The 24618-nt window shown below is 44.3% G+C and overlaps 3 protein-coding genes across 3 annotated transcripts; 2 read left to right on the forward strand and 1 right to left on the reverse strand.

Annotated features, from left to right (window-relative positions):
* Positions 1-47: 47 nt before the first annotated feature.
* LOC128748100 (uncharacterized) lies at positions 48-5729 on the reverse strand. The gene is made up of 5 exons (XM_053846495.1): positions 5724-5729; positions 828-980; positions 663-764; positions 322-495; positions 48-254 (listed from the first exon to the last, which is right to left on the reverse strand). Exons 1-5 carry the CDS (start codon positions 5727-5729, stop codon positions 48-50), a joined length of 642 nt encoding a protein of 213 aa, XP_053702470.1.
* Positions 5730-7033: 1304 nt separating this feature from the next.
* Positions 7034-9451, forward strand: epd (ependymin). The gene is made up of 6 exons (XM_053847348.1): positions 7034-7169; positions 7238-7269; positions 7517-7654; positions 7711-7897; positions 7965-8046; positions 9008-9451. The coding sequence occupies exons 1-6, from the start codon at positions 7091-7093 to the stop codon at positions 9132-9134; spliced, it is 645 nt and encodes a 214-aa protein (XP_053703323.1). The 5' UTR covers positions 7034-7090; the 3' UTR covers positions 9135-9451.
* An 853-nt stretch (positions 9452-10304) lies between these two features.
* On the forward strand, positions 10305-24434 carry LOC128747928 (cohesin subunit SA-2-like). The gene is made up of 34 exons (XM_053846178.1): positions 10305-10502; positions 13763-13874; positions 13965-14043; positions 14338-14484; positions 14594-14690; positions 15134-15210; positions 15321-15525; positions 15598-15749; positions 15832-15905; positions 17006-17129; positions 17347-17445; positions 17531-17610; positions 17703-17810; positions 17912-18020; positions 18094-18211; positions 18280-18383; positions 18458-18550; positions 19455-19544; positions 19605-19808; positions 19869-19939; positions 20032-20119; positions 20197-20277; positions 20616-20708; positions 20776-20950; positions 21025-21164; positions 21243-21344; positions 21446-21594; positions 21668-21796; positions 21861-22066; positions 22123-22369; positions 22444-22554; positions 22619-22745; positions 22906-22983; positions 23048-24434. The coding sequence occupies exons 2-34, from the start codon at positions 13831-13833 to the stop codon at positions 23069-23071; spliced, it is 3825 nt and encodes a 1274-aa protein (XP_053702153.1). The 5' UTR covers positions 10305-10502; positions 13763-13830; the 3' UTR covers positions 23072-24434.
* The last annotated feature ends 184 nt before the right edge of the window (positions 24435-24618 follow it).

Below are 24618 nucleotides of genomic sequence, written 5' to 3' on the forward strand. Positions count from 1 at the left end.
AGAGAAAGGGGCGGCGGCTTGGAGTGAAGCCCCGCCTCCTGAGGCGCTCAGTGGTCGGCGTCTTGTGACTGGGCCGCCTGTGTCTGGGACTCCAGCAGCAGGAAGTCCCGCGCCAGCCTGATGAGGTAGAGGCTCAGGTCCCTGAGGACCACGTAACCCTCCACCCGCCGGTCCCAGTCCTGCGTGGCCCGTCTCAGCGGTTTCACAGCTGCGGGGACGGTGGGTTTGATCCAGGAAGAGTTCAGGCGACTCATCTACGGGAAGAAAGCGGGTCTTTAGTTCCACCTCATCGGTGCCAGCTGGGACTCGCCGGACTCGTACCTGGCTGATGACCTCGACCATCAGGTCTCTCAGGTCCAGCTGAATGTGCCGGATGCCATCGGGTAAGGAGGCGTCTGTGCTCTTGCTCTCCTTCTCCAGCTGCGTCCTGCTCCACTCCAGCCGGTTCCAGTAGGCCTGCATGTCCGTGAGTGCTCGCTGGAGCCGCTCCCAGTCCTGAGGGCCCCGGGGACACACGTTTAACTACGGGCAACCTCATCAACAACATCAGAACTCGCATCCATGGAGACAATATCACAAAATGTCACACCCATTTCCTCCACCTCCCGAAACACACAGGCCACACATGCAGTCACACGTCACCAGTGCAGCCCAGAACCCACCGTCAGCTGCCTCCAGCTGTAGAACTCCATGGAAAGCTCCGGCAGGTCCCTCAGTTGTCGGCTCCGGTCTTCAAAGTCCTCATCTCCGAGCTGCTGCCGCGTCTGCAGGAGGAATAGCCATTAGCCTGGGTCGGACCTCCACGCCGGAGCCGCCTGGCCACTCACGTAGCTCTTCAGCACTTGCTTCACCAGGACTTTGGTCGTCCGGGTCAGGTTGAAGGCGTCTTCGTACGTCTCCATCTGGAGAACCGGAGTCGGGGCCGAGCCGCTGAGGAGGCCGAAGAGGAGGAGGATAGAGGCTGAGCAGTGGCCAAACATCTGCAGGAGAGAAAGCAGCGGTTTGAGTGGTGATGTCATCAGAGCTGCCACAAAATACACACTTACTTAGCGCACCAGCACAGCACATATCACGTCTACACAGACGTAGGTTCGAATGTTTGTTTTAAACCTCCAGGTGTAAACATGTCACATGACAAGTTGACAGAGATTGTAGCTGTGTGTGAACGTGAGTGTGTGTTAGAGCCTTCTTGTCGTGCTGTGTGTCTGTCTTTGTTTCTGCTGTGTGTCACTTAAGTGTGTGAATTTGTTTTATAAAGTTAGCTTTATACTTAATGACACTAACACATGGTCACACAGCAACTTGTGAACTTTTGTATTTAACTATAAGCCACCATGAACACACACAGACACACGCTTTTATCTCTATCCTCGTGACTGCCATCACCCTTTCCCCAGCCTCCCCCCCTAAACCTCACCACTCAAAACACATGGCTCACCTGAACCGGGTCTCTGAACCAAAATTCAATTATAATAACGTTTTAATCCTCAAACTGAGAAAAATGTCCTCACAAGAAAGGTGTGTTTCCAAGAATTTGGTCCTCTCAAGTATAGCTCAGGACCACAACACCTGACACACGACTATACAGAGTCACTCCAAATTCAAAACACAAACTCTGATCAATAAAATAAGGTGCGAAAATATTGTCCATATTTAAATCACAAATCATCGTCCATATTCCGACTGTTTTTATGACTAAAGACTGACCCACACGTGGGCTGAGCTGAGCGCAGACTCACCGTGAGCAGCTCCTGTCGTCTGAGCGAGAGCCCGTCATGACTCTGCCTCTCCAAGCCACGGTTTTATACAGTAAACGTCGGCTTCTTGTTTTCGGTTTCTAGCCTGTCTGGAGTTTCTTTCTCTTTTTCCCCTTCTTCTCACTCTTTCTGCCTGTTTCTTACTGTCAGCCACAACTTCTTGTGGTCTCTAAAGGAGAAGTGAGCGAGTGATTCACACAGAATTTCTACTACGCTGTGATGAAGACAATGTTTAATCATACAGCCGGACGTCTGGAGGGAGAGAAGCTCACGCTGTCGCGTGGAGGCAGTTCGAAGTAAAGAGGGTGGAGGGTCCTCTGATCAGAGCTGAATTCATATTGTGAGTCACTTCATGTGATTTCATGGATTCAACAGATTGATCTGTGGGTCTGTTTTTCATGTGAATACATTTTTTCTCCCTTCTGAGAATCAACAATAGTACTGAGTATCCAGCATATTTCTGGGTACCGATAGCAAGTTAGCAATTGCAGCTTCGACCCTAGTTCGTGCACACGTTGGCAGTGGAGTCAAGCTCCATGAAAGGGCTGAAAATACGGTGAATTTTATCCATGAAAACAGATTCTGATGGAAGAAAAACAAGCTGAGACTCATCCAACATCCGAGAGAATACTGGTTCTGACTAGTGTTTACTCACATTTAGTCATTCACGTCATTTTTCTTAGTCATGTTTCAGTCGACCTAAAGTCAAAGCAATCCAGTCTAGTTTTCGTCAATTGAAAACTCAACGTATTTTAGTCAAGTTTTGGTCAGAACATTTTCATCATTCTTTACATTCCAGAGATGCTTTTTGTTTATTTTTTCCTGTGGACTTATGTTGCAAATAGAGACTAAAACTTGGTCATAATAAGCCTCTTGAATAAACTGAATGAATGAGTGATAGTCAATCCTTTTTTTCTGATCAAACACAAACTTGTGTTGCCAAAATGCACGTGCCAATTTTCCGATGATGTCGATGAGGTGTTGAAACACAGCATGGCGCGTATCTACTCCGAGTCTCTCCTGGGTGTCTGAGCTTCCCGCCCTGGCTGTGGCAGAGTTTTTCCAGACTGCACTGTAACAAACACAGAAACAACAGCGTTTGTCTCTGCAGTACGTTGTTTTGGGCATATGTTGCGATGCCATTTTGAAACCCCCTGCGGTTCCGAAAAACCCTCACTTCAGAAACTATTTTGAAACTGACATGAAACAGCAGGAAGTCACCGAGAATTTTCTTTGATAACATGGAAACGAGCCGACTCGGCGTGTCTTTTTGGGGAAGTCCTTCAGGTGGAGACACCAGAGGCAGCAACGGACTCCCAGTGAAGGAGGATGTGAAGTCAACACTAACACATTCTTAATAATGACAGTGATCCGAACACAGCAATCAATCTTGACTCAGTAAACCTGCCCTGAAGTTGAAGTCATCGAGCGTGCGGCAAAGTCTCCTTCTCCTTACGTCTTTGTGTAGTTTCTCTTTTTGCAGGGAAAGTGGTTTTACAGCTGCAAGACGTAAAGCCCCGGTCTTCATGGAGAGGTCGAAGGTCTCTCTGGTTCAATAGTTCTCAAGTCTTTTCAGCCCTTCTAAAGTACCTTTTCAGCCAAATACCTCCTTAAAAAGGAACATTTTTGTGTTTTATCAAACTTTACAACAGAGTGCAACATTAAGTGCATTTGTCCTTATTATTAATAATAAAGAAAAATAAACACTTAAAAAAGTACCTTCTACTTATGTATGTTTAGATTATATTTAATGTAATAACTTCTATGTAGCAAATTTTAACACTAAATAAAGATATGCATATTAATATTTTATAAATGTAAATGTATTTCATTTAAAAGAATAAAATTTCATAACATTTTTGAAAGTACGTTCAAAAGTACTTAGTGAGTATGTATGTTTAGATTTAATTAAAAACATATATTACATTTTTTAAAATATACATTTTATGTAATACTAAAATAAATAAAGATTTGTGGTCATCATTTATTATATATATATATATATATATATATATATATATATATATATATATATATAAATATATATATATAAATCTTTAAAAAAAATTTAAGTATATCTAAATCATGAGGAGATATAATATATTTTATTTTTAACTCTAAATAAAGATAAATGCACTAACAGACCAAAAATAATATTTAAAAAAAGAATATACATTAATATAAATATATTTATGAGTATAAATATAGCTGTTTCCTGACTTTGCTGAACAATCCCCCCTGGTTCTCTAGTTGGCATGTGTTGTCTAATCGCAGAGAGTCACGACTGTTTCAGGCAAAACTGTGAAACAACCAAAGAAACCGCAAGAATCCGGAGTTGACTCTGAAGACAGAAGAGTAGAAGTGAAAGTTCCGCGGCAGTGAAACACCAACAAAAACATCCCCAAAACGTGGTTTTCCTCCATGTGAAGGCAGGATGGAGCAAGACTTGGATGGATCCAGTTCAGCGCCTCGGAGGGGGGCGTGGCGCTCGGCCCGGGTGAAGGGTGAAGGAAGAGCTGAGCCGAGAGGCCACACAGCGTTGGTCTGCTGCACTGAGCAATGCTTGCTCAAGGGCCGGCTCATTTTGGAGTCGTGCTTGCAAACAAAGACAAACAGAGCTTGAGCCAACAGTAGGACTCATGCTGTGGCGTGGGAGTTGCACAGATTTGGTCAGACTCCAGTATCGGTCTCATGCTCCAGCAGCTGCTCATGCCAGACGCATGCACGCCGCGGCGCTAGCGTGACGCAAAGGGCCGTCCAGGGTTGAGTCACAGTCCAGGTTAGCTCACTTCCTCTCAGGAGGGACTCCCTCATTTACATAAGATCCACCCCCGGGGCTCCGCGGTTCCATGATGGCAGCCGCTGGTCTTTCTTGACGCACTTCCTTCCTGTTTCAAGGTGGCTTTCCTCCACCGTTGCTGCAAGTTCTTATCGCTTCCTCACGTGGTTCACACGAGTCCTGATCAGTTGATTCCCGGAAAGCGCATGAAATGCTGAAGTTGAAGGGCCTGGTTCCCACACACAGCTGAGGTGGAGCGTCAGAGCGACATGTGAGGCTGCTGCGCGTCAGATGTGCGACATGCTGTTGCCTCACTGCATGAACCCACGACCTTTATTTCTTCTCATCCCAAGTATTTCAGGGTAACAGAGAAGCGAGGCAGCTGCCGCCATCCGCACCCCAGAAACTGCAGCCAGCACTTTCTTTCATTTCAAGTCGGAATATCTCCTCCTGTTCATTTGTGTTTAGTAAAAAAAAAACCAATCATCCAAGTTTTCAGATGTGTCTCAGTGGAAAACATTGAACATTTAAGGCCATAAAAACCTCTGCTCTGCTGTGGTCACATGACTGAACCAGGACCACTTCAGGCCCTGATGTCTCTGGCTGAGTAGATGTTTGGAGAGAAAAAAAAAAAAAAATAATATATATAATTATAATAATAATAATAATATATATTTATAATTTACATGTATTTATTTCATTTGTCTTGAAAAACAACATTTTTATAATGTTTATTATTTTATTATAGTTTTATTATTTGTATTATATATATTTTATATTATATTGCAAAAATAACAATTTATAATTGATGTATATATAAACATTCTAAAAATGTTATTTTTCAATAAAAACGTATAATTTTTGTAATAAATTTTAGTAATAAATAGTAATAATAATAAATTGATTTTCATGTCACCTCTTTGTTTCAGAACCCATCACTTCCAAGAATGAGCCATCAAAATGAGTTTTCTCTCATTTTCAGATCCTTTTCTCTTTTTTCGGCAGTTTTTCCCCCTATTGAAATCTGAAAACATCTTGTCTTAGCTGTTGTTTCCCTCTTTTCTTCCCACGGTGGAACCGACACCAGCGCTGCAGGTCTTCTGCTTCTTCCACCAAGCACTTCTTCATTCCTGATATACAACGCTGCTTCCATCCTCCTCAGCTTCCTACCTGCTCTCTCCTCTTACCTCCATCCTGTTCCTCTCCCTGTCGGACTACCTAGCGTGTGCTCTTCCCTCCTCGCCTCCCGTAGCCACCCTGTTCTCCTCCCTCCTCTCTTTGGTTCCTCGCCACCTTTATTTATCAGGATCCAAGCTGAGGAACACAACTCTCCTCCCCTGAGTGTCTTTCTCTACTAAACCTGGTCCAAACAAAATAAACAGCCCGCTGCGCTTCTCCGGCGCGAGTCGGGTCAGAGATGTGTTGTCGCGGCGCGCAGCTGTCGCCTGGCCCTGTTGTGTGGCGCCATGGCACTCAGAACTTTCATCTCAGCCATGTGCTGCACCTCATGATGAGTGTGACCTGGAGGCCTTTCCAGAGTGTCCTTCCTCTCAGCTGGATTGGACGTAGTCGTTGAAAATGCTCCCTAAGTAAAAGTTAAAATCAACTGCCAGAAATAAACTACTTTTAATATGTGTGTATTAGCAGCATATTAGCCAGTTATTATAAAGCCACGACAAGGGTGAGCGCTTCAAACTCCTAAGGGGCCACATTAAGGACAAAAAGACATAAGGGAAGTAAAAGAGTCTCCAATTTAACTTGCATTATATGACAAAATATTCGTAAATATTTCTATGAAACGAGAAAAAAGTATAATTACACAATTATATTTGCCAAACATGTTATTTGTTTGTATGTTGATATTTGTTTGAACAGTATCTATGGATGATATTTCATTTCAAAATAAATAGAAATATAAACCTTACTCCTTGTAATTTCACATTTCAGTAGCGATAGCAATGAAGGAAAAACAGAGAGAATACTGTCCTAAAAAGTTTTATTTAGACTTGACAAATGGAAAAGCTTATTCTGCGGTTTTAGTCGGATCATATTAGGCGGCCACGTAAGTGAAGTGTAGTTATCACTCATATATTATTCACAGAAGAGCATGACATTGAAGCTTCTGTTATTATATACAAAAAAAGAAGAAATGGAAATGGCAATATTCTGTGATACCAAACCTCACCACCAGTAGGACCACTGTAAATGTAACGGCAGTACAATGTCGATCCACGGCGCTTCATGGTTCTTCATGGTTTGACCGAAGATGCTCCCAACATGTCGTCATCCTTGACCTCAAGCTTATGCATGACCCAGAATCTTTCGAGAGTCGGAGACAAACACCACTGGAAAACAAGCGACGGCAGCTGTACAATCACGACCCCAGTGACCCGTGAAACGACCGCGTCTGACAGTGTTTGGACAGCTGGAGCGATTGCACCATCGCCTCCTCAAGGCGCCGCCGGTATAAAGGCGGTGGGGTCTTCACCGAACCTGCAACGTGATCGCTGTGCATCGGCTGTAGTCTCACTGTGAGTGTGGTCCGACCTGCACGATGTACGCAGCAACTTTAGCGCTGGTCCTGGTGTGCTGGACCGCCACCACGTTGGCGGATCACCATCACCATCCATGTCGTAAGGGTCTATTCTCACGCTCGGCTAGTCGACATGGTGGAAGGTCTAACTCAGTTGCTGTTTTTCAGATTCTCCCAACATGACTGGATTCATGTCTGTGGTAAGTTTGTGCCGAGTTTCTTCACCTTATTGGCTGAGTGGCGTCTGCAGCCACTTCCTAGAGCTGCCTTGGAGTCCGTTTTCCATCCCATAGATGAACGTGGTCGTAATGTTTTGGTGAACATGTGTGGTTCAGGTTTGATCCTCCATTCAGACGTGACCTCCTGAGACATTTCTCACGCACTGCTTAAATGCAAGGTTGCTGTGGTAGAGACTTGAACTCTCTTCTGTCTGGATGCATGGACAAGGTGAATTCCAAGGGCGAGATGAAAGGGGTGGGCTCATTTACGTTCGACACCACGGCCAGGAGACTGCGCTTCAAGACCAACGACAGCATAAGCATCAACACCACGCACAGCCTGGACCTCCTGATGCTCTTCGACGAGGTAACTCACGTCCTTGAGAGCGACTTCGTCCTGTGCTCAGTTTTCTGTCCTCGCAGGGGATTTTCTATGAGATCGACAGTAAAAACCAGAGCTGTGAGAAGAAATCCCTGCACATGACCGTGCACCCTCTGGACATTCCCGATGATGCCACCTTCACGGCCACAATAAACATTGGAAGTGCCGTCATCGAAGGAGAGGGGCTCAAGACCAACATATGGACAGGCTTGCTCCCGGATTCCAAAGGTAGGAGAAGTGCACGGAGGCTCCGGCGACGTGAAAGAGGCGGGATCATTGTGCCATCTTCTTTCAGTGGCCTACACTAAGTCTGTGACCATGGGATGCTTGCCGGTGTCTTCAATTTACTTCTATGAATCTGGAGCTCTGATCTTCACGTGAGTTTGTCTGTCTGTCCGTCCATCCACCCTTCCTTCTGTTCATCTTCCTACCCTGTCCATCCTTCCTTCCATCCATCCATCCATCCATCCATCCATCCATCCCTGTGTCCATCAAACCATCAATCTGTCCTACCATCCATTAACCATATGCCCTTCTGTCATCCATGCATCTATATGTTCTTTTATTCATCCATTCATCCCTCTTTCCAACATCCATCCATCCGTCCACTCTTTCATTCATCTGTCCATCCTTCCAGATTCCATCCATCCACCCACCCACCATTCTATCATCCGTCCATTCTATTTATCCACTCACCCGTCCTGTCCTTCTACATCCATCTGTTCTTCTATCATCCATCTATCTATCTACCCTTCTACATCCATCCATCCATCCACCAATTTGTTTGTCCTTTGACATCCATTCAGCCATCTGCCCTTCTATCGTACATCCATTCATCTGTCTTATTCATCCTTCTATCCTTCCATCATCATCCATCTGCTCTTCTATCATCCATCTGTCCATTTATCCCCTCACCCGTCCTGTCCTTCTACATCCATCTGTTCTTCTATCATCCATCTATCTACCCTTCTATCATCCATCCATCCATCCATCCATCCATCCTTCCTTCTAGCATCCATCCATCCATCCATCTGTCCATCAATTCACAATCATTCTGTTTGTCCTTCTATCATCCATCCATCCATCCATTCTATTCTATTCATCATCACCCTTCTATATACTGTATGCTCATCCATCCCTCTTTCGTCCATCCTACCATCGATCTGTCCAGCCATCCATCCATCTGTCCGTCCTTCAAGCCATCCATCCATAAATCGGTCCATCAATTCACCAATCTGTTTGTCCTGCAACATACATCCACCCATCTGCTCTTCTATCATCCATCTCTCCATCCATCCATCCGTCCGTGGATGTTAAACGTCTCTGTTCCTCTCACAGCGTCATGAACATTGAAATGGAGATCAAGGATCCCGAGCAGCTGGTGGTGCCGTCCTGTTGCCAGGCCGCCGCCCTGGAGGAGACACCTGAGGGGACAGTACACAGTTTTATGAACGAGTTCATCTAGATACGTCCGATCGTGCAGCAGAGACAAACAATGTTCAAGACCGATAGACTTCTCTCTACTTGTATGTGTGTGTGTGTGTGTGTGTGTGTGTGTGTCTCTGTGTGTCTGTGTCTGTGCCTGTGTGTGGTTGCTGCGTCGCAACTACCAAGATAAATGTGGCTTTGATCACCTTCACGTACACTTTCATGCTGAGGAGTGAGCTTCTGAGCGCATCTAGAAATAGTCAGAAATACTAACAGTTGCTGGATTTCCATGTTGCTGAGAAAACCTGTAAAACATTATTAATGGAACAATAAAAACTCAAAGCTGCCAATGAACATTTTGGTTATTTTCTCCTTGGTAACTTGATATTGTTGCGTATGCTCTAGTTTCAGAAGATGAGACATGTTGTTAAGTCACCTGAATTAAATATGATATTTCTACTATATAAGGTATCAAATGAAGGCTATAATTTAATTATGAACAAAAAGAAAAATAATAAATGCTGGAGGCTGATATTAATCATGCAATATTAGTAAATGTGTTGTAGTTAATCTATAGTTATGAGAAGTACCAGGTAATTTAAAATCATATTTAATATCAAGCAAATAAAATACATTTAAGATATATCAACATTGAGATGATTAAGATTAAGAATTTGATTTTTGTTATAGGGTTGTATCAAGTGAAGGCATAATTAATAGTAAAAAAATATCATAGTTTAAAAAAAAATGTTGTAAACTGCAAAAACAAACCACGATGAAGAAGTGATATCGGACTCAAAAAAAAAAAGACAAAAACAAATAATGAATAAATTGAATCAATTAACAAACAAGTAAAAAACGAACTTAATTATATTGGCAAACACAAAAGTGTTACAAAGATAAACGGCAGCACGGAATCATACAAGACATAATATCCTGCAATATCTGTTTATACTTTTTCATTTTTTTTTTCAATCGACGTCTCAACGCATTTATCCTGTTGCAACCCGCGCAACTTTCTAAAGAGGTCTCCCACTCATGTACACTCATACTTTAAGTGACTAATCGTGTAATTCAGTGCACGGATGCACGACGTGAAAGTAGCGTTTACGTCTGTATTTTACTGCTGGACCGTCACATTCATTCATGTACCAGGTGCTGCAGTACACGAAGCTGCCGACAGGTGGCGCGCCTGCCGCATGCATGACAATAAAAACAGTGTGTGCCCTGCTGCTATGTGCTAGCTCGAAGAGAACCCGCAACCTTAGCCAACAAATACAACTTTTATTTAAAACATCTGGATTATGACAGTTTGTGCATGAAATTCACACAAGTTTTGCGAATGACACCGCGTGCAAAGTTGTGATTCTTGTGGTCCACTTCGCCTGTGATTTTTTAAATCGAGGTAAGTTGTAAAATGGCGGACAGCTAACGTTCAGCGATTCTGTCAGTGGTGCCGTTTTGTTGGACGTTCGAGCGCAAACCCGGACTGGCGTTTGAAATGTGGGCAAGAATGTGGCGTGGCCGCCGCCTATTTAGGGAGCCGTGACGGGTGTTGGCGAGCAAACATGACAGCGGTCTGGTTAGCAGAGAGGGGGCTAGCGGGAATGCTACCTTTGCTAAGTGCAAGATCTGACGCGTGGAAAAAAAAGCCCACTAACACACGCACATGCAGATCATCTTCACGCTGTTTAGCTGCTAAATGGGTCCAATTCAAGTCTGGTGCAAAGGCGCGGAGGTTTGCCAGTGTTAGCTGGAGAGGTGTTCTGCCATCAAAGCACAGGCAGGAAGGAACGAGGACACATCTGGAGGTGTTTGTAGTTCGGAAGTAAACAAGTGCGCCTGTCAAAACATCCAGCCGACAGCCTCCTTCATGTCACCGCGCTATACGCACGTCGACTTTATCTGCGTCGATGTGGCTGTCAGATATACTTATACAAACCCGTGTGGATTTGTGCCCTGCTTGTCTTCAGTCGCCTGTAAGCTGGCAACATTTTTAAGAACACATGACCTGATGCGTTGACGAACTCGAATAGCTGGAACTACATTCAATTTCTGATCATCAAATATAGTATTTACACTCCCAGTCAAAAGTTTGGACACACCTTCTTCATCAGTGGGTATTTATTTTTAATCCTGTCTACTGTGTGGATACATACTTAAGACCTCAAATATATGGAGCAGGATATATGGAATTACATTTGAGTTGACTCAAAGTTGCTTTGACAAACCCTCGGTCTTCATGATCATGAAGAAAACCATTTCTGGTGACAACCTCATCTCCTGAATGACAGGAGTGTGCAAAGCACTAATAAAAGCAAAGGGTGGTTGCATTGAGGCATCTAAAATAGAAAATGTGTTTTTATTGATTTCACATTTTTTTGTGTCATAAAGTTTTCATTCATAGCTTCTGTACCTTTATTGAGAATCTGCAATGGAAAAAGTCATGGAATCGTGACAATAAAGAAGAATCGTTTCATGAGAAGTTGTGTCCACACTTTTGACTGGTTGTGTACCCGTATGGATTTGTGCCCAACTTGTCTTAAGTTGCTTGTAGATTGAAGCATTTTCCTGTTTAAAAAACTCAAGCCCTGATGCTGAACTTTTAACTAGACTGTTGTGGTAACTGGACACAGTTTTCATTGGCAGAAGTCGGTGTGAGGGGGATGCACGGCATGTATGTTGCAGTGTGTCATCAGGGATTGGCCCCTTCTTGTTTGCTATGCTCCTGGACAGACATACAGATGATTTTGTGCAGCATCTGTATCCGCACTGATGTTTGCTGATGACGGGGAGATTTGTTAGTGTAAGGAGGTTGAGAAGACGCTGTAGTGTTGTGGCAGTATGAAGAAGGTAGAATGAGGAGGGAGAGTGAATATTTAGGCGGGAGAGCCGCGGCAATGCAAACACATGAGTGGAAGTATTTGTTAAGTAATATCTAGGAGGATCCGCACGAGTGCTAGGGAAGCTTTAGTCTCGCCGCGATGTACTCTTAGTGACAGGTAAGTGGCAGAAATGCTTATCATTGGAATGACTAGAAATCACAAGAGTGAAAGCTTGTGAAGAAGATGGAGACAATGTTGCGCTGGACACGCAGTTTGGACATGAACAAAGTGGCAAAGAGTTATTGTAAAATATTCTGCATACATGTGTGGAATTCAGTTCTCAGTTTGGTCGCATCAAAGCATAGAATGTTCTTCATAAAGATTGGCATCTTTGAAATTAGGATCATGGTTTAAATGTTTCATACATAGAAAGAAAAAGGAAAAACATTTCACATTTTACTGACAGATTACACTGAAACTGAATAAGGAGGAGGTTTGCTGGTTTGTTCCAAATGCTCCCTGTATCCCTATGTTTTTATCTCCTTGTGACGCCCACCGAGGTTCCTTTAGTCAAGAAGAGGAGTTTAGCTGAGGTGAAATAGTTTGTTTTTCCATACAGGTATAGGAATATCTACTCTGGTCTGGGGATGTCCTGGGTTCCTTATTGAAGAGCTGCCTTGAACGGCATATAGAAACAGTGGTTGGACTCATGAACTGTTCAAACGCAGGAGTGAATTTGGAAGAAACAAATGTGTAACAAAGGTTAATCACGTAATCCATTTGTCTGAATTCCAGTGTTTGAGTGAGGGGACTGTGGGGTGCGCTTCTGTTGGTGTAGTCAGGAATAGCTAAGTGCTCCAGATATAAGTTCAATTCTGAGGGAAGAGGTGCTTCACAGTTCATATTCAAGTGTAAAAAAGTGATTTGGGGTGATGACTCGTAGAAAATCCTCCTGGTATATTACAGCCATTTTGTTTGCACAGTCTCTGCCGCCTCTTCAGTAATTGCGCTGTGAAATCCACGGCAGCATCTCAGTCCTGCTGTAAATCTGCAGGAGCTATATTGCTCCCTTTATGAGCCACAGTGAGGGCTCCAAGTCTCAATCTTGTCCTGGAATCCTCCAAAAGTGCTGTTTTTGCTGTTCTTGCTGGCACCTTGGGTCCAATCCTGTAGTTAATGCTTCTGTGTTTGCTGACTGGCTTTATAGAATCCATGAGCTCTGGCCGCAGGACATTAGAATTACATCATGAATGAATGTATTGAAAATCATAACTTAGTATGGTTGGAATATTGGGTTTGATGAAGGTTTCAGTGGCGTTGAGGAGGGACGTCACTGTTGCTGTAATGGTCAATGGCTGCTGACCATCGATGCTCAACATGACAGTGGTGCAATGAGTTCTCCGCTTTAGAATGAAGCCATGCTGTCGCAGATAAAGAGATAAAGAGCTAATTTGCAGATGCCTCCAATGTTTAAAAAAGGGAGTGCTGACGATGACTTTCAAGTTATCGTTGCATTTCTGTGACAGATTTGATGGAAATGCCTGTAATACCATCAGTTTCCTTCTCACTGGTGGGTATTGTTTCTTTCAAAATAACTCTCTGCTTGAAGTGAAATCGAAAGATATGACTGTACAAACTGGCTCTGGTAGCATTAGATGTGCTTCCTGAATGACTCAGCCTCCCTGCCAGCGATGACAACCACAAGTCTCACCACAGGGACTGGTGTTTATCCTCAACAGTGTGTCATGAGGCCAGCTGTCTTCCAGTTTGAACTACAAGTTAGGAAAGCAGATCCCGTCGCTGACACTGACCTCTCACCTTTCTAATGTCCCACATGCAGGTAGACACCCGTCTGCTGCTGGACTGATAAATGCTCTTCCTGCCTAAGGTCCAAACAATGTTGAAGAAATGATAGCCGCGCAGGACTTCCATTCAGATTTTCAGTTGCCTCAGTAAGTAAGCCGTCCCTTGGCCATGCTGCTCATGCTCTGCTGTTAATCATTCTTGGCTTGGCCGTTATTGATTTGTCTTTTTTTGTGCAGCGAGGCAGAATCTCAGTTGTCCTCTGACACAGATCATGATGATCCAGATGGCCGGATTTCAAGGACCAGCAGAAACATGGTGTGTTTTCTGGATTCCCTGGCTTCTCTTGTCTCGTGAAATCACTCCCATTGCATGAGTTGGGAGTTTTCCCTGTTTTTCATGTACCTCTAACCTCAGTGCCACTAAAACATCACCTGCAATATCCTGTCTCTGACGCATTGGAGGCATTGGACGTCCATTATTACATTTCTAATACGAAGCATTTCTCAGCATTTATGTCCCTTCATCTTTGTGTGTAGCTTTGTTTCTGTTGTGTATAACATATGGTCACCGGATTGATCAACCATCATTGATTGTGATCTGACGCTCAAGGCGGCAAAGAAAGGGAAGAAGGCGAATGGAGAGAAGAGCAGGAGTGGAGGAGCAGTGAGAGGTTGGGTGAACGGCCACCATCAAGAGAACGGGAAAGAAAACATGAGCCTGTTTGAGGTGGTGAAAACAGGAAAGAGCGCCACGCAGGTGGGTGTCTGGAGGCCTTTCACGCAACACCTGTGTGGAGAAGTGTGTGAGAGCTTCCAAAGCACGTGTGGTGATGATGTGACAGCGATGTTGTTGTGCTCCTTCCCAGTCGATCATCGACGACTGGATCGAGGCGTACAAACACGACCGCGACCTTGCTCTCCTGGATTTGATCAACTTCTTTATTCAGTGTTCGGGCTGTAAAGGTAGGTATTTCCCAGACCCTTGTGAAGGCTGTTATGACTGGATGAAGACTGAAGTTCATTCAAATATATCCCTGTAAATATAGGCATGTGTTAAGGTCACTGCTGAGCTGATTTAGCTCCATATTTGAGTCTTCTTTTACTGACTAAATTGTTAAAACATGATCCCAAGCTGCACCTTCTCTCGCCATTCATTCCCCTAACTGAGACACAGTCATATTCTACACAGTTCTATATTCTATTTTTATATAATGCCGATCAATTTGACAGTTTTCTTGAAGCTAAGAAGACTGTCTGGAAAGTCCTGGCAGTTAACTTAGCAATAAAACACTTCTGCACAAATGCAAGATAGAAAACACAGTTTATGTTTTTACAAAATGTTTCCTTCACTGGAAAATCCTGCTGCTAGACCAGGTGCCACAGTGAGATGTCAAATGTGATTTCAGGTGCGGTGAGCACAGAGATGTTCAGACAAATGCAGAACTCTGAAATCATCAGGAAAATGACGGAGGAGTTTCACGAGGTGAAGCTTTCTTTTATTTCCCGCGCAGTTGCCTGAGATTAAAAGAAGAGGCGTGAAATATTAATGCTGCTTGTGAACTCAACTTGTGTAAATCTTTCATGGTGAACCAGGACAGCGGCGACTATCCGCTAACACTGTCTGGGCCTCAGTGGAAGAAATTCCGAATCAGCTTTTGCGACTTCATCGCAGTCCTGGTGCGACAGTGTCAATATAGCATCATCTACGACGAGTACATGATGGACATGGTCATCTCGCTGCTCACTGGTCTCTCCGACTCTCAAGTCCGGGCTTTTAGACACACCAGCACGTTAGCAGGTTAGCGCGAAAACACTCCTGTTTTTTTTTTACTTAGTGATCCCATCAAGCCTTTTATTTTTTACGCTCCAGCCATGAAGCTGATGACGGCGCTGGTGAATGTGGCGCTGAACCTGAGCATCAATATGGACAACACGCAGAGACAGTACGAGGCCGAGCGGAACAAGGTCGTCGCTAAGCGAGCGAATGACAGGCTGGAGCTCCTCCTGCAGAAGCGTAAAGAGGTATGGGAGATTAAGTGGCAGTTACACAGCGCTGCACTGCTTCCCAAGAAGTACGGAACTCATTAAACCCTTCTCTTTCAAGCTGCAAGAAAATCAAGACGAAATTGAAAACATGATGAATGCCATTTTCAAAGGAGTCTTTGTTCACAGATACCGGTAAGTGACTAGCAACAGCTGTTGTGAAGCATTTCCTTCACACAAAACAAGACGGTCTCTCACTCTGGATACAGACAAGTCATGATGGAGATATTCAATTAGAAAATGGCCACATAGTTCTTGAGAGAAGACAGAATGATACATAATGGATTATAGGCTACTGAAACCAAAAGGTTTTGAAGGTCATGAATGAAGTAAGGAGAGAGCATCCTCTCCACCTCATGAATGGAGAGGATAGAGAGATGAGTTGAGTCTTTCACTGACAGTGGCAGGTCGCGGCTGCGTGGTGTTGCTCTTGGTCTCATTCGCATATTCCCAGAAATAGCTGGATGATGGTGTGTCAGTGACTGTGTCCTTTTCAGGGGGAAGTTCATCGATGACACAGTCAGAAACATCTTGAAGGTGCTGTGTGAAAGTTACTATTCAAAAGACATCAGATTTTTCCCTGTTTCTCGCGCGTGCGATGCCGGAGGGGTGGAGAGCTAATGTGCTATTCCTGGCTTGTGACAAGCACTATAGCAGATCCGTATGTTGAACCCTATTTCAGCCCAGGGAATTGCTTTTTTTTTAATTATATTGCATTAAACGCGACGTATGAATTGAGAAATGAATGTTGAACAGGGTTTGCTAATACATTAACTAAAGAAGGGACTATTTGTCAAGGTAACAATGACTGTGAAATGAGTGGAGTCTCAGTAAAACACACGTGCTGAGATCATCTAATGTAACTCAACCTGGTGTAAGTGTGACTAGACGGACTCATGACTTCAGAAGAGTTTGTCTGTTATTTTATAGCGCCCTCTGGAGTGTGATTCGTGTCAACACTGTTGCAGGTTTCCACAAGGAAACGCCACTATCTCACCTTAAGTGGTGGATGAGCCACCTGAGGCTCTCCACACACACTTAAGGCAAAGAACCCGCTGCTTGTGAATTCATTGTCCTGCCAGAGTCTCGGTCATTTTTTGCTGCTCTTTAGTGAAGCTTCAGCAGGGAGCATTGTATTGAGTGAATGGACTTGTGCAACACAATATATTGGAGGTCCCTATATCCTGCTCAGCAGCTGTAGCAGTCCAGTTCATGGAGGCTTCTGTGGTTTACAGTGACGCCATCGCTGAAATCCGGGCGATTTGTATCGAAGAGATCGGAGTCTGGATGAAGTTATACAGTGACGCCTTCCTCAATGACAGCTACCTGAAGTACGTGGGCTGGACGATGCACGACAAGGTGAGTTGAGAGTCAGAATATGAAAATATAGGAATGTTACATTTGGCTGGAGCTTCTCTTCTGTTTCATAATTCTGGAATCCTCTGTTGTTTTGGATCTCTTTTTCAGCCCAATCTAAGTCGCACTTTTGAGGTGTAATCAATCAGAGAAGCTGTTCTGAATATGATAGGAAGTCCAGGTGCCAACTACTTGCTATTTTATTATTCACTCTCCACAGCAAGGTGAGGTGCGCCTGAAGTGCCTGACTGCACTGCAAGGTCTCTTCTACAACAGAGAACTTGGGACTCGGCTGGAACTCTTCACAAGTCGCTTCAAGGTTTGACAGATTTTTTTGAAATGATAACATCCATGTTTAATTTAAAAGATGATGCTCAGACTTCTGCTTACACTCTCTCTGTCAGGATCGGATAGTCTCCATGACTCTTGACAAAGAGTATGACGTTGCCGTTCAAGCTATCAAACTTCTTACTCTCGTGTTACAGTGAGTTTTTGTTCTGTGGAAAAATAATGCATTGATCACTTGTATAATAATAGCAATAGCAATGAGTACATGATTTCTTTCTTTTTAACCAGAACCAGCGATGAAGTTCTCACTGCGGAGGACTGTGAAAGTGTGTATCACCTGGTTTACTCGGCACATCGACCCATTGCCGTGTCAGCAGGAGAATTTCTGTTTAAAAAGTATGTAACTGCAGCTGTGAAAACAATCCACAGATGTCAGTTTGACTTCTCCGCCCCGTCCTTGTCAAGGTTTTCAAATGACCCGTTGTGTTTCCCTGCAGACTGTTTAGCCATCAAGGTGCCGATGATGACGGTTTACCCCGGAGGGGCCGGCAAAGTCTCAATGGAAACCTCATCAAAACTACCGTTTTCTTCTTCTTGGAGAGCGAGGTAGAGTACAGCGATGTGCAGGAAAGATAAATCTGTGCAAGTGTTTTCATCCCGTTTCTTGTCATTGATGTAGCTCCATGAGCATGCAGCGTACTTGGTGGACAGCCTTTGGGAGTGTGGGTCTGAGCTGCTGAAGGACTGGGAGACGATGATCAGCCTGCTCCTCGATGAGCCCATGCCGGGAGAGGAAGGTAACTTCAATAGCTCTTTATTCATGTCAGTTTTCTTATTTGCATTCTGTATGTCGGCCTTGTTGCAGCGCTGAGCGATCGCCAGGAGACGGCTCTGGTCGAGATAATGCTCTGTGCCATCCGCCAAGCATGCGAAAGTCACCCCCCTGTCGGCCGGGGCACGGGAAAAAGGGTGAGTCATGTTTTGGACATGATGAATAAAACCCATGCTCGGGTTGATTGTGTTTCCTTTATTTGGGTTCTCAGGTTCTTACAGCGAAGGAGAGGAAAACACAGCTGGACGATCGCACAAGGATCACCGAGATCTTTGCTGTTGCCTTGCCACTGTTACTGGCGAAGGTTTGTAGTAAAATTAAGACACTTTTCTTCTGAATGATAATATAGGAGTAACGGTGCCGCACATCCAGTCCAGCTGGGCCAACTGAATATCAGGCTCACGGATATTATAAACTCATGTTCATGGAAACTAGAGTCATCCACAGATGCGACTGAAGTTTGTTCGCTCCAAGCCCCCCCCCACACCACCACCAGTTTCTAACATGTCATGCATAGTTTTTATTCTGTCAAAGATCATTGTTGATTAAGATGTTGCTAAAACAGAAGCTAATCCCCAGAGCTTCATTGTTTGTGTTTCCAGAGCAACACATGTAACAACACTGCTGCCTCACTCAGTTGACCATGGAGCTTATTTAGGACACAGACAGCACTTAAGCCCTCTGTCAATGCTGGGGCATTAGACTGTTGCCCAGACTAGCCAACTCTGTCCCTCTGTCAGTCGACGGTGCACTACAGCAGGGTTGTGTGGAGGAGAGAAATAACATCTTGAGATGGGCTATGAACAGACACCAAAGGCGGATTTAGCTGAAGCGCAGAGGCTTTTGAATATTGAATGATGTAGAAAGGGGTGAATGTCAAGTTTTCAGCTGTGAAATAGAGGGGTTCTTTCTCAAACAGGAGCTATTGATTGTACGACTGATTGTTCATGAAGAAAATGCTGTTAGCATATTGCTATGGCAGGGTTCTCACCTCCCTAGCTCTTAACCTGCATGAGGAGCCTTCTGTTGTTTTTGTGCAGCGGGACTTGTTTCAAGTCGATCATCGATCCCTTTGAATACTATTGGTGGAGACAAGCTGATGCTCTTCAGAAGCACTTTTTATTACTTAAATTACATTGAGAATGAGAAAAGCAATCTGTGGTTCCACTCTTGGTCCTAAGCAGCCCTGTCTTTTCTCTTGTCGCCAGTACTGTGTAGATATCGACAAGGTGACAAATCTGCTGCAAATACCAAAGTATTTTGATCTGGACATCTACACTACCGGCCGATTGGAAAAGGTATGTGATGTGAGTTCATCTTTTCCTGGGTCATCAGCTGAAAGGTGTTGAATCATTTAGCATCTGGATGCCTTGCTGAGACAAATCTGGGAGGTGGTGGACAAGCACACAGACACTGAGGTCCTGGAGGCCTGCTCCACCACCTACCACTACCTCTGCAACGAAGAGTTCACCATCTACAACCGTGTGGACATCGCGTGCTCGCAGCTTCTGGACGAGCTGGTGGACAAGTTCAACCGGCTCCTCGAAGACTTCCTGTTGGAGGTTGGTGAACAAAGATTGTGATGAGTCGGTCAGACGTTCTCTAATCATTCCGTCCTGCAGGGGGAGGAACCTGATGAAGATGATGGCTACCAGGTTCTGTCAACACTGAAGAAAATCACTGCTTTTCACAAGTAAAAAAAAACTTGGAACATGGAATCAGAATAATCATCTTTCCACCTGTATTATTTTCCTTCTGATTCCTAACCGTTTTCTTCTGTGGCAGCGCTCACGACCTCTCTAAATGGGATCTGTTCACCAGCAACTACAGGTTACTAAACACCGGCCTTCAGAATGGGGATATGCCAGAGCAGGTCTCATCGCTCGTCTTTTCTTAAATTTGGTGCCGGATTTTAGCTCCTTTTCACATTCCTGACTCTTCCTGATGCAGATTGTGATTCAAGCGATGCAGTGCACCCATTACATCATCCTGTGGCACCTTGCAAAGGTTTCGGACAGCGCCTCATTAAAGGTAGGACACCAGTCGGAATAAGTTCTCGCCAAAACAAACCGTCTGGTTAGCTACACTTCTTCCTCATAAAATACAAATGTTAGTTATAGTTCAGTTGTAAAAATGAATACATTATTTTAAACGTTCAACCCTGCCATTTCAAGCACAGCACCTCCAATATTACAAAATTCAACTCACAATTTTTCTGAAATAAACTGAAAAATGAGATCCACATTGCTGTGTGTCTAACTGCTGAAGTCGTCTGTAGGACTCGACATATGTCCACGTGTAATTGGTGTCTGCATCACTTTGCATGTGTTTGTAAAACAGATGGTTGATGGATTTAAATATCTCTCCAGGGGGATGTGGTGACCCTGAGGAAGCAAATGAGAGCGTTCTGCTTAATGTGCCAGCGATACCTCAACAGTGTCAGCACGGCAGTCAAAGAGCAGGTGGGAGTCAGGAGGAAACATGTCAGTGTATAGTGCTGTGGAGGTCTCATTACTGCCTTTCTTCCAGGCCTTCACCATTCTGTGTGATTTACTGTTGATCTTCAGTCACCAAATCATGTCGTCAGGCCGCGAACAGCTGGAGCCTCTGGTCTTCGTACCCGACTCTGTGCTGCAGGCCGAGCTGCTCACTTTCATCCTGGACCAGGTCTTCATTGATCAGGATGATGAAAACAGCAGCTCAGGTGAAGGATATGACAAGTTCAGTCGGAGGCAGTCGGTTGTCAAGTGTTGACTGGTAACCTGCATCACTTTCCAGATGGCCATCAGGACGATGAAGCTCTCAAAATCGAAGCACTGCATAAGAGAAGAAACCTTCTCGCGGCCTATTGTAAACTGATCGTTTACAACATTGTGGAAATGAGTACTGGTGCGGACATATTTAAGCAGTACATGAGGGTGAGTGGTGATTTGTCGTCGTGATGAAGAGCCGATGAACTTAGTCATGTGGGGTTTTTTTTTCTCCCGACTTTTTAGTTTTACAACGATTATGGCGATATCATTAAGGAAACGATGAGTAAGACCAGACAGATTGACAAAGTGCAATGTGCAAACACACTCGGACTGAGTCTGCAGAAGGTAAGCCCCTTCAACACCGCAAATCTAAAGGAAGCGTTTGGTTCATGGATGGAACTCCAATGCTACGCATTCCATGTGAAACTCCCCCTCTTTTCCTCCAGCTCTTTAATGACATGCTGTCTGAGCTCGGCTTTAATTTTGACCGATCGTCTTCGGCGTTCTGTGGCATTAAAGAACTGGCTCGCCGCTTCTCATTGACCTTTGGCCTGGATCAAATGAAGACCCGAGAGGCGATCGCCATGCTACACAAGTGAGACGACTCCATTTTGACGATAACTTGCTGCGTGTTTTTTGCTCACCACACCTCTTTGCATTGGATTTAGGAATGGCATCGAGTTTGCGTTTAAGGAAGCCAGTCCTCAGGGGGAGGGGGGGCCCCCTCTGAATCTGGCCTTTCTGGACATCCTCAGCGAGTTTTCAAGCAAATTAATCCGGCAGGACAAGAGAACAGTGTAAGTTGTCGACCAAGTTTGCCTTTATGTAATGTAGTAATGCGCATGTTTGTGATTTCCGCAGCCACATGTACCTGGAGCGGTTCATGACGTTGCAGATGGCCCTTCAGAGGGACGACTGCTGGCTGCCCCTCATTTCCTACAGGAACTCCCTGCAGGCAGGGGCAGATGATGACACCATGTCTGTCATCAGTGGGATGAGCAGTCGGGGGTCTGTCAGGAGCAAGAAGGCCAAGCCCGCCGCCGTCAGCAAGAGGAAGTTACCTGAAGGTAGGTGTGCGTCTGCAGCGTGCGGTCGAGTGGTAAATGGGATCTCTGTACCGTAGAAGAGACCAGCTGCAGCAGCAGCAGCGATTCCTTCTGGGCGAACCGTGAGCAGAATGTGCAGACGCCAGTGATGCTGCACTCTCCCCATCTCACGTCCACCGTGCTGAGGGAGTCCAAGAAGATGCGGCCGGAAGACAGCTACACCCCGGCATACAGCATACCAGCAGAGCACCATTCGTATCAGCCTGTGCCTTCACCGCAGCAGCAGCAGCCGCACCATCTGCACCAGGCAGCCCTGGATTACAAGTATGTTCCTCACATGGACCTGCTTTGGTTTCCAGATGTAACGGCAGTTTGAACTCCTCCTCCTTCCTCTTCAGCACCCAGGTGACCTGGATGTTGACACAGAGGCAGCAAGCGGAGGCCCGTCAGCAGCAGGAGCGAGTCAACCTGCAGTACGCCAAGATGAGGAACCACGTGGCGCAGACCATGTGAGCACGTCTTGTTACTGCGAGCGCCATAGAAACAGGTGCTCACTCTCATTCACCTTCTCAGTCGCAGGGGGTCTGGACTGATGGAGGACGACGAGGAGCCCATCGTGGAGGATGTGATGATGTCGTCAGAAGACCGGCTGGAAGACATCAACGAGGGCATGGATTTTGGCACCATGGACATTGATCTGGTAATGGAAATAGGAGTTGGGTGACTGGGTTATGACACGGTTTGGTGAGGAGGTTTCAGACCAGATGATGACCCCGGATCAGATGGAGACTAAACAGATGTGCTTTTACTAAGAACATCTCGCTGACATTCAACGTCCTTCTTAAACTGCTGTGTTTCAGCCTGCATCCAAGAACCGCAGAGAGAGAAGTGAACTGAAGACCGACTACTACGATTCGTCTTCGATGATGGACGACTCGGTGGGTTTTGTCTCCCTCTCAAAAGCCCATTTCAGGGGTTAACGTCTCTTTGTTTGTTTTGCAGGTGATCAACGTGTCCATGTTTTGATCCCTCTCTGAGACTGCATCAGATTGACTCTGGACTCCCAGACTTCTAACAGGCTGCTTGTTTTTCCGCAAACTGTTTCACTAGTTTGTTTTTCTCAGCTCAGCCCGTGAAGCTGTTTATGTGCATGACAGAACCACTACTACGAGCGACAACTAAAGCATACGCTCATGTTGAAACTGCTGTACGTGTGTAAATACGTAGGGAAGGGTTAGCACAATGTCTCGAAACTCGTCCTGCAAAATATTTCCTCTGTTTTCAGGCTAGCCGCTGGCTAGCTCTGCAGCTCTTTTCTTCCTTTCAGATGTATTTTTAACAAGAGCCCAAGCTTGTTGATAGAGTTTTGTATTGGACTGCATCCTATTCAAATGGTGCCATATATTTTTCTGTTCAGCTGCTGACCTTTAGACTCGAGCACGGCATGAAAGCCATATGTTACTTAGTAAATGTGAATAGGGCGTCTCTTAGTGTTCATGGCTTTTCCATGACGACTTTCTCTACTGTGTACTATACCCCTAGAAAACATTCTTAGATCTCCTTGTAACGGTACCTTTCTTGGAAAATATCGTCTTCTTTTGATACTGTAGAGAAGAATTTAATTTATAGAGATCTTTTGGAGACAATCAATTTTTTATTGGTCTTTTATCAATTCATCGAAATGCTCCTTTTTATTGGATGTCATTGTGTTCATAGAAATAGACCCAGATGTTTGTATTTCACTTTTTCCTCGGTGTGGTAAAATGGTTACGTCTAATATAAATAATATTTTATACTGTGAACATTTACAATGTATTGCTGGAGAATAGCATCGGACATTAAATGTTACCTTTTTAGTACTATTATATTTCTCTAATATATGGCATCAGATAATGATCACAACAGTGAATATATTCAATAGTTTAACACGTTTCTTTCTGAAATAAGAAATTATGAATGACTTACACTTTCAAATGTACAGAGATTGAGCTTTTCTTTCTAAATGTATCACTTTTACATTCATAATTGTGCACATAAATATTCTAAAGTACACAGATTTAGATGAAGTCACATTATGGAATTAGAGTTATAAACACACATATATAATATATTGCTATATATAGGTGCTCATTTTATATTTGCGCTTCATGTTTGCTTGAGATTTTAATTCTATTTAAAGGCTTAAATCTTGAACTACCACTTTGAAATCATTTGTTGTTTCGTCATGGTGTGGCAGTCTTTTTTTACCCTTGTGCCGGCCGGGTGAACATAAGATGTTCTGTTGTCTGTATATGAATATTAAATCTCTTTCTTCCAGTCGTCCGTTTTACTGCTGAAAAGTGCATACATCTATCTGTATGTTCACGTTTGAATATTTATGCACATTAAAGTTTTTACTCTGTGCCTGCCGCTCTTTTTTCTTCAGCGTTTATTGTCATGTGAACGAATCCCGTCTATCGCACCAGTTTTCATAATTAATAGCAGCAGCCTTGTATCCTGTCATGTATTAAAGACATGCATCTGATCAAAGACACTTCAAACTGACCACAGTATAAAACGAGAATCCTTTCCCA

This window comes from Synchiropus splendidus, chromosome 17, assembly GCF_027744825.2.
Source record: "Synchiropus splendidus isolate RoL2022-P1 chromosome 17, RoL_Sspl_1.0, whole genome shotgun sequence".
Taxonomy (NCBI): Eukaryota; Metazoa; Chordata; class Actinopteri; order Syngnathiformes; family Callionymidae; genus Synchiropus; species Synchiropus splendidus.

Bases quoted from the DNA above. Each gene is read 5' to 3' on its own strand.
- LOC128748100 (XM_053846495.1), bottom strand. The intron at 765-827 runs GTGAGTGGCCAG...TTCCTCCTGCAG, and splicing joins AGCAAGTGCTGAAGAGCTAC to ACGCGGCAGCAGCTCGGAGA. The intron at 496-662 runs GTGGGTTCTGGG...CGGGGCCCTCAG, and splicing joins ACAGCTGGAGGCAGCTGACG to GACTGGGAGCGGCTCCAGCG.
- epd (XM_053847348.1), top strand. From the start codon at position 7,091: ATGTACGCAGCAACTTTAGCGCTGGTCCTGGTGTGCTGGACCGCCACC. The intron at 7,170-7,237 runs GTAAGGGTCTAT...GCTGTTTTTCAG, and splicing joins TCACCATCACCATCCATGTC to ATTCTCCCAACATGACTGGA. The intron at 8,047-9,007 runs GTGAGTTTGTCT...TTCCTCTCACAG, and splicing joins TCTGGAGCTCTGATCTTCAC to CGTCATGAACATTGAAATGG.
- LOC128747928 (XM_053846178.1), top strand. From the start codon at position 13,831: ATGATAGCCGCGCAGGACTTCCATTCAGATTTTCAGTTGCCTCA. The intron at 13,875-13,964 runs GTAAGTAAGCCG...TTTTTTGTGCAG, and splicing joins TCAGATTTTCAGTTGCCTCA to CGAGGCAGAATCTCAGTTGT. The intron at 14,044-14,337 runs GTGTGTTTTCTG...CTGACGCTCAAG, and splicing joins CAAGGACCAGCAGAAACATG to GCGGCAAAGAAAGGGAAGAA.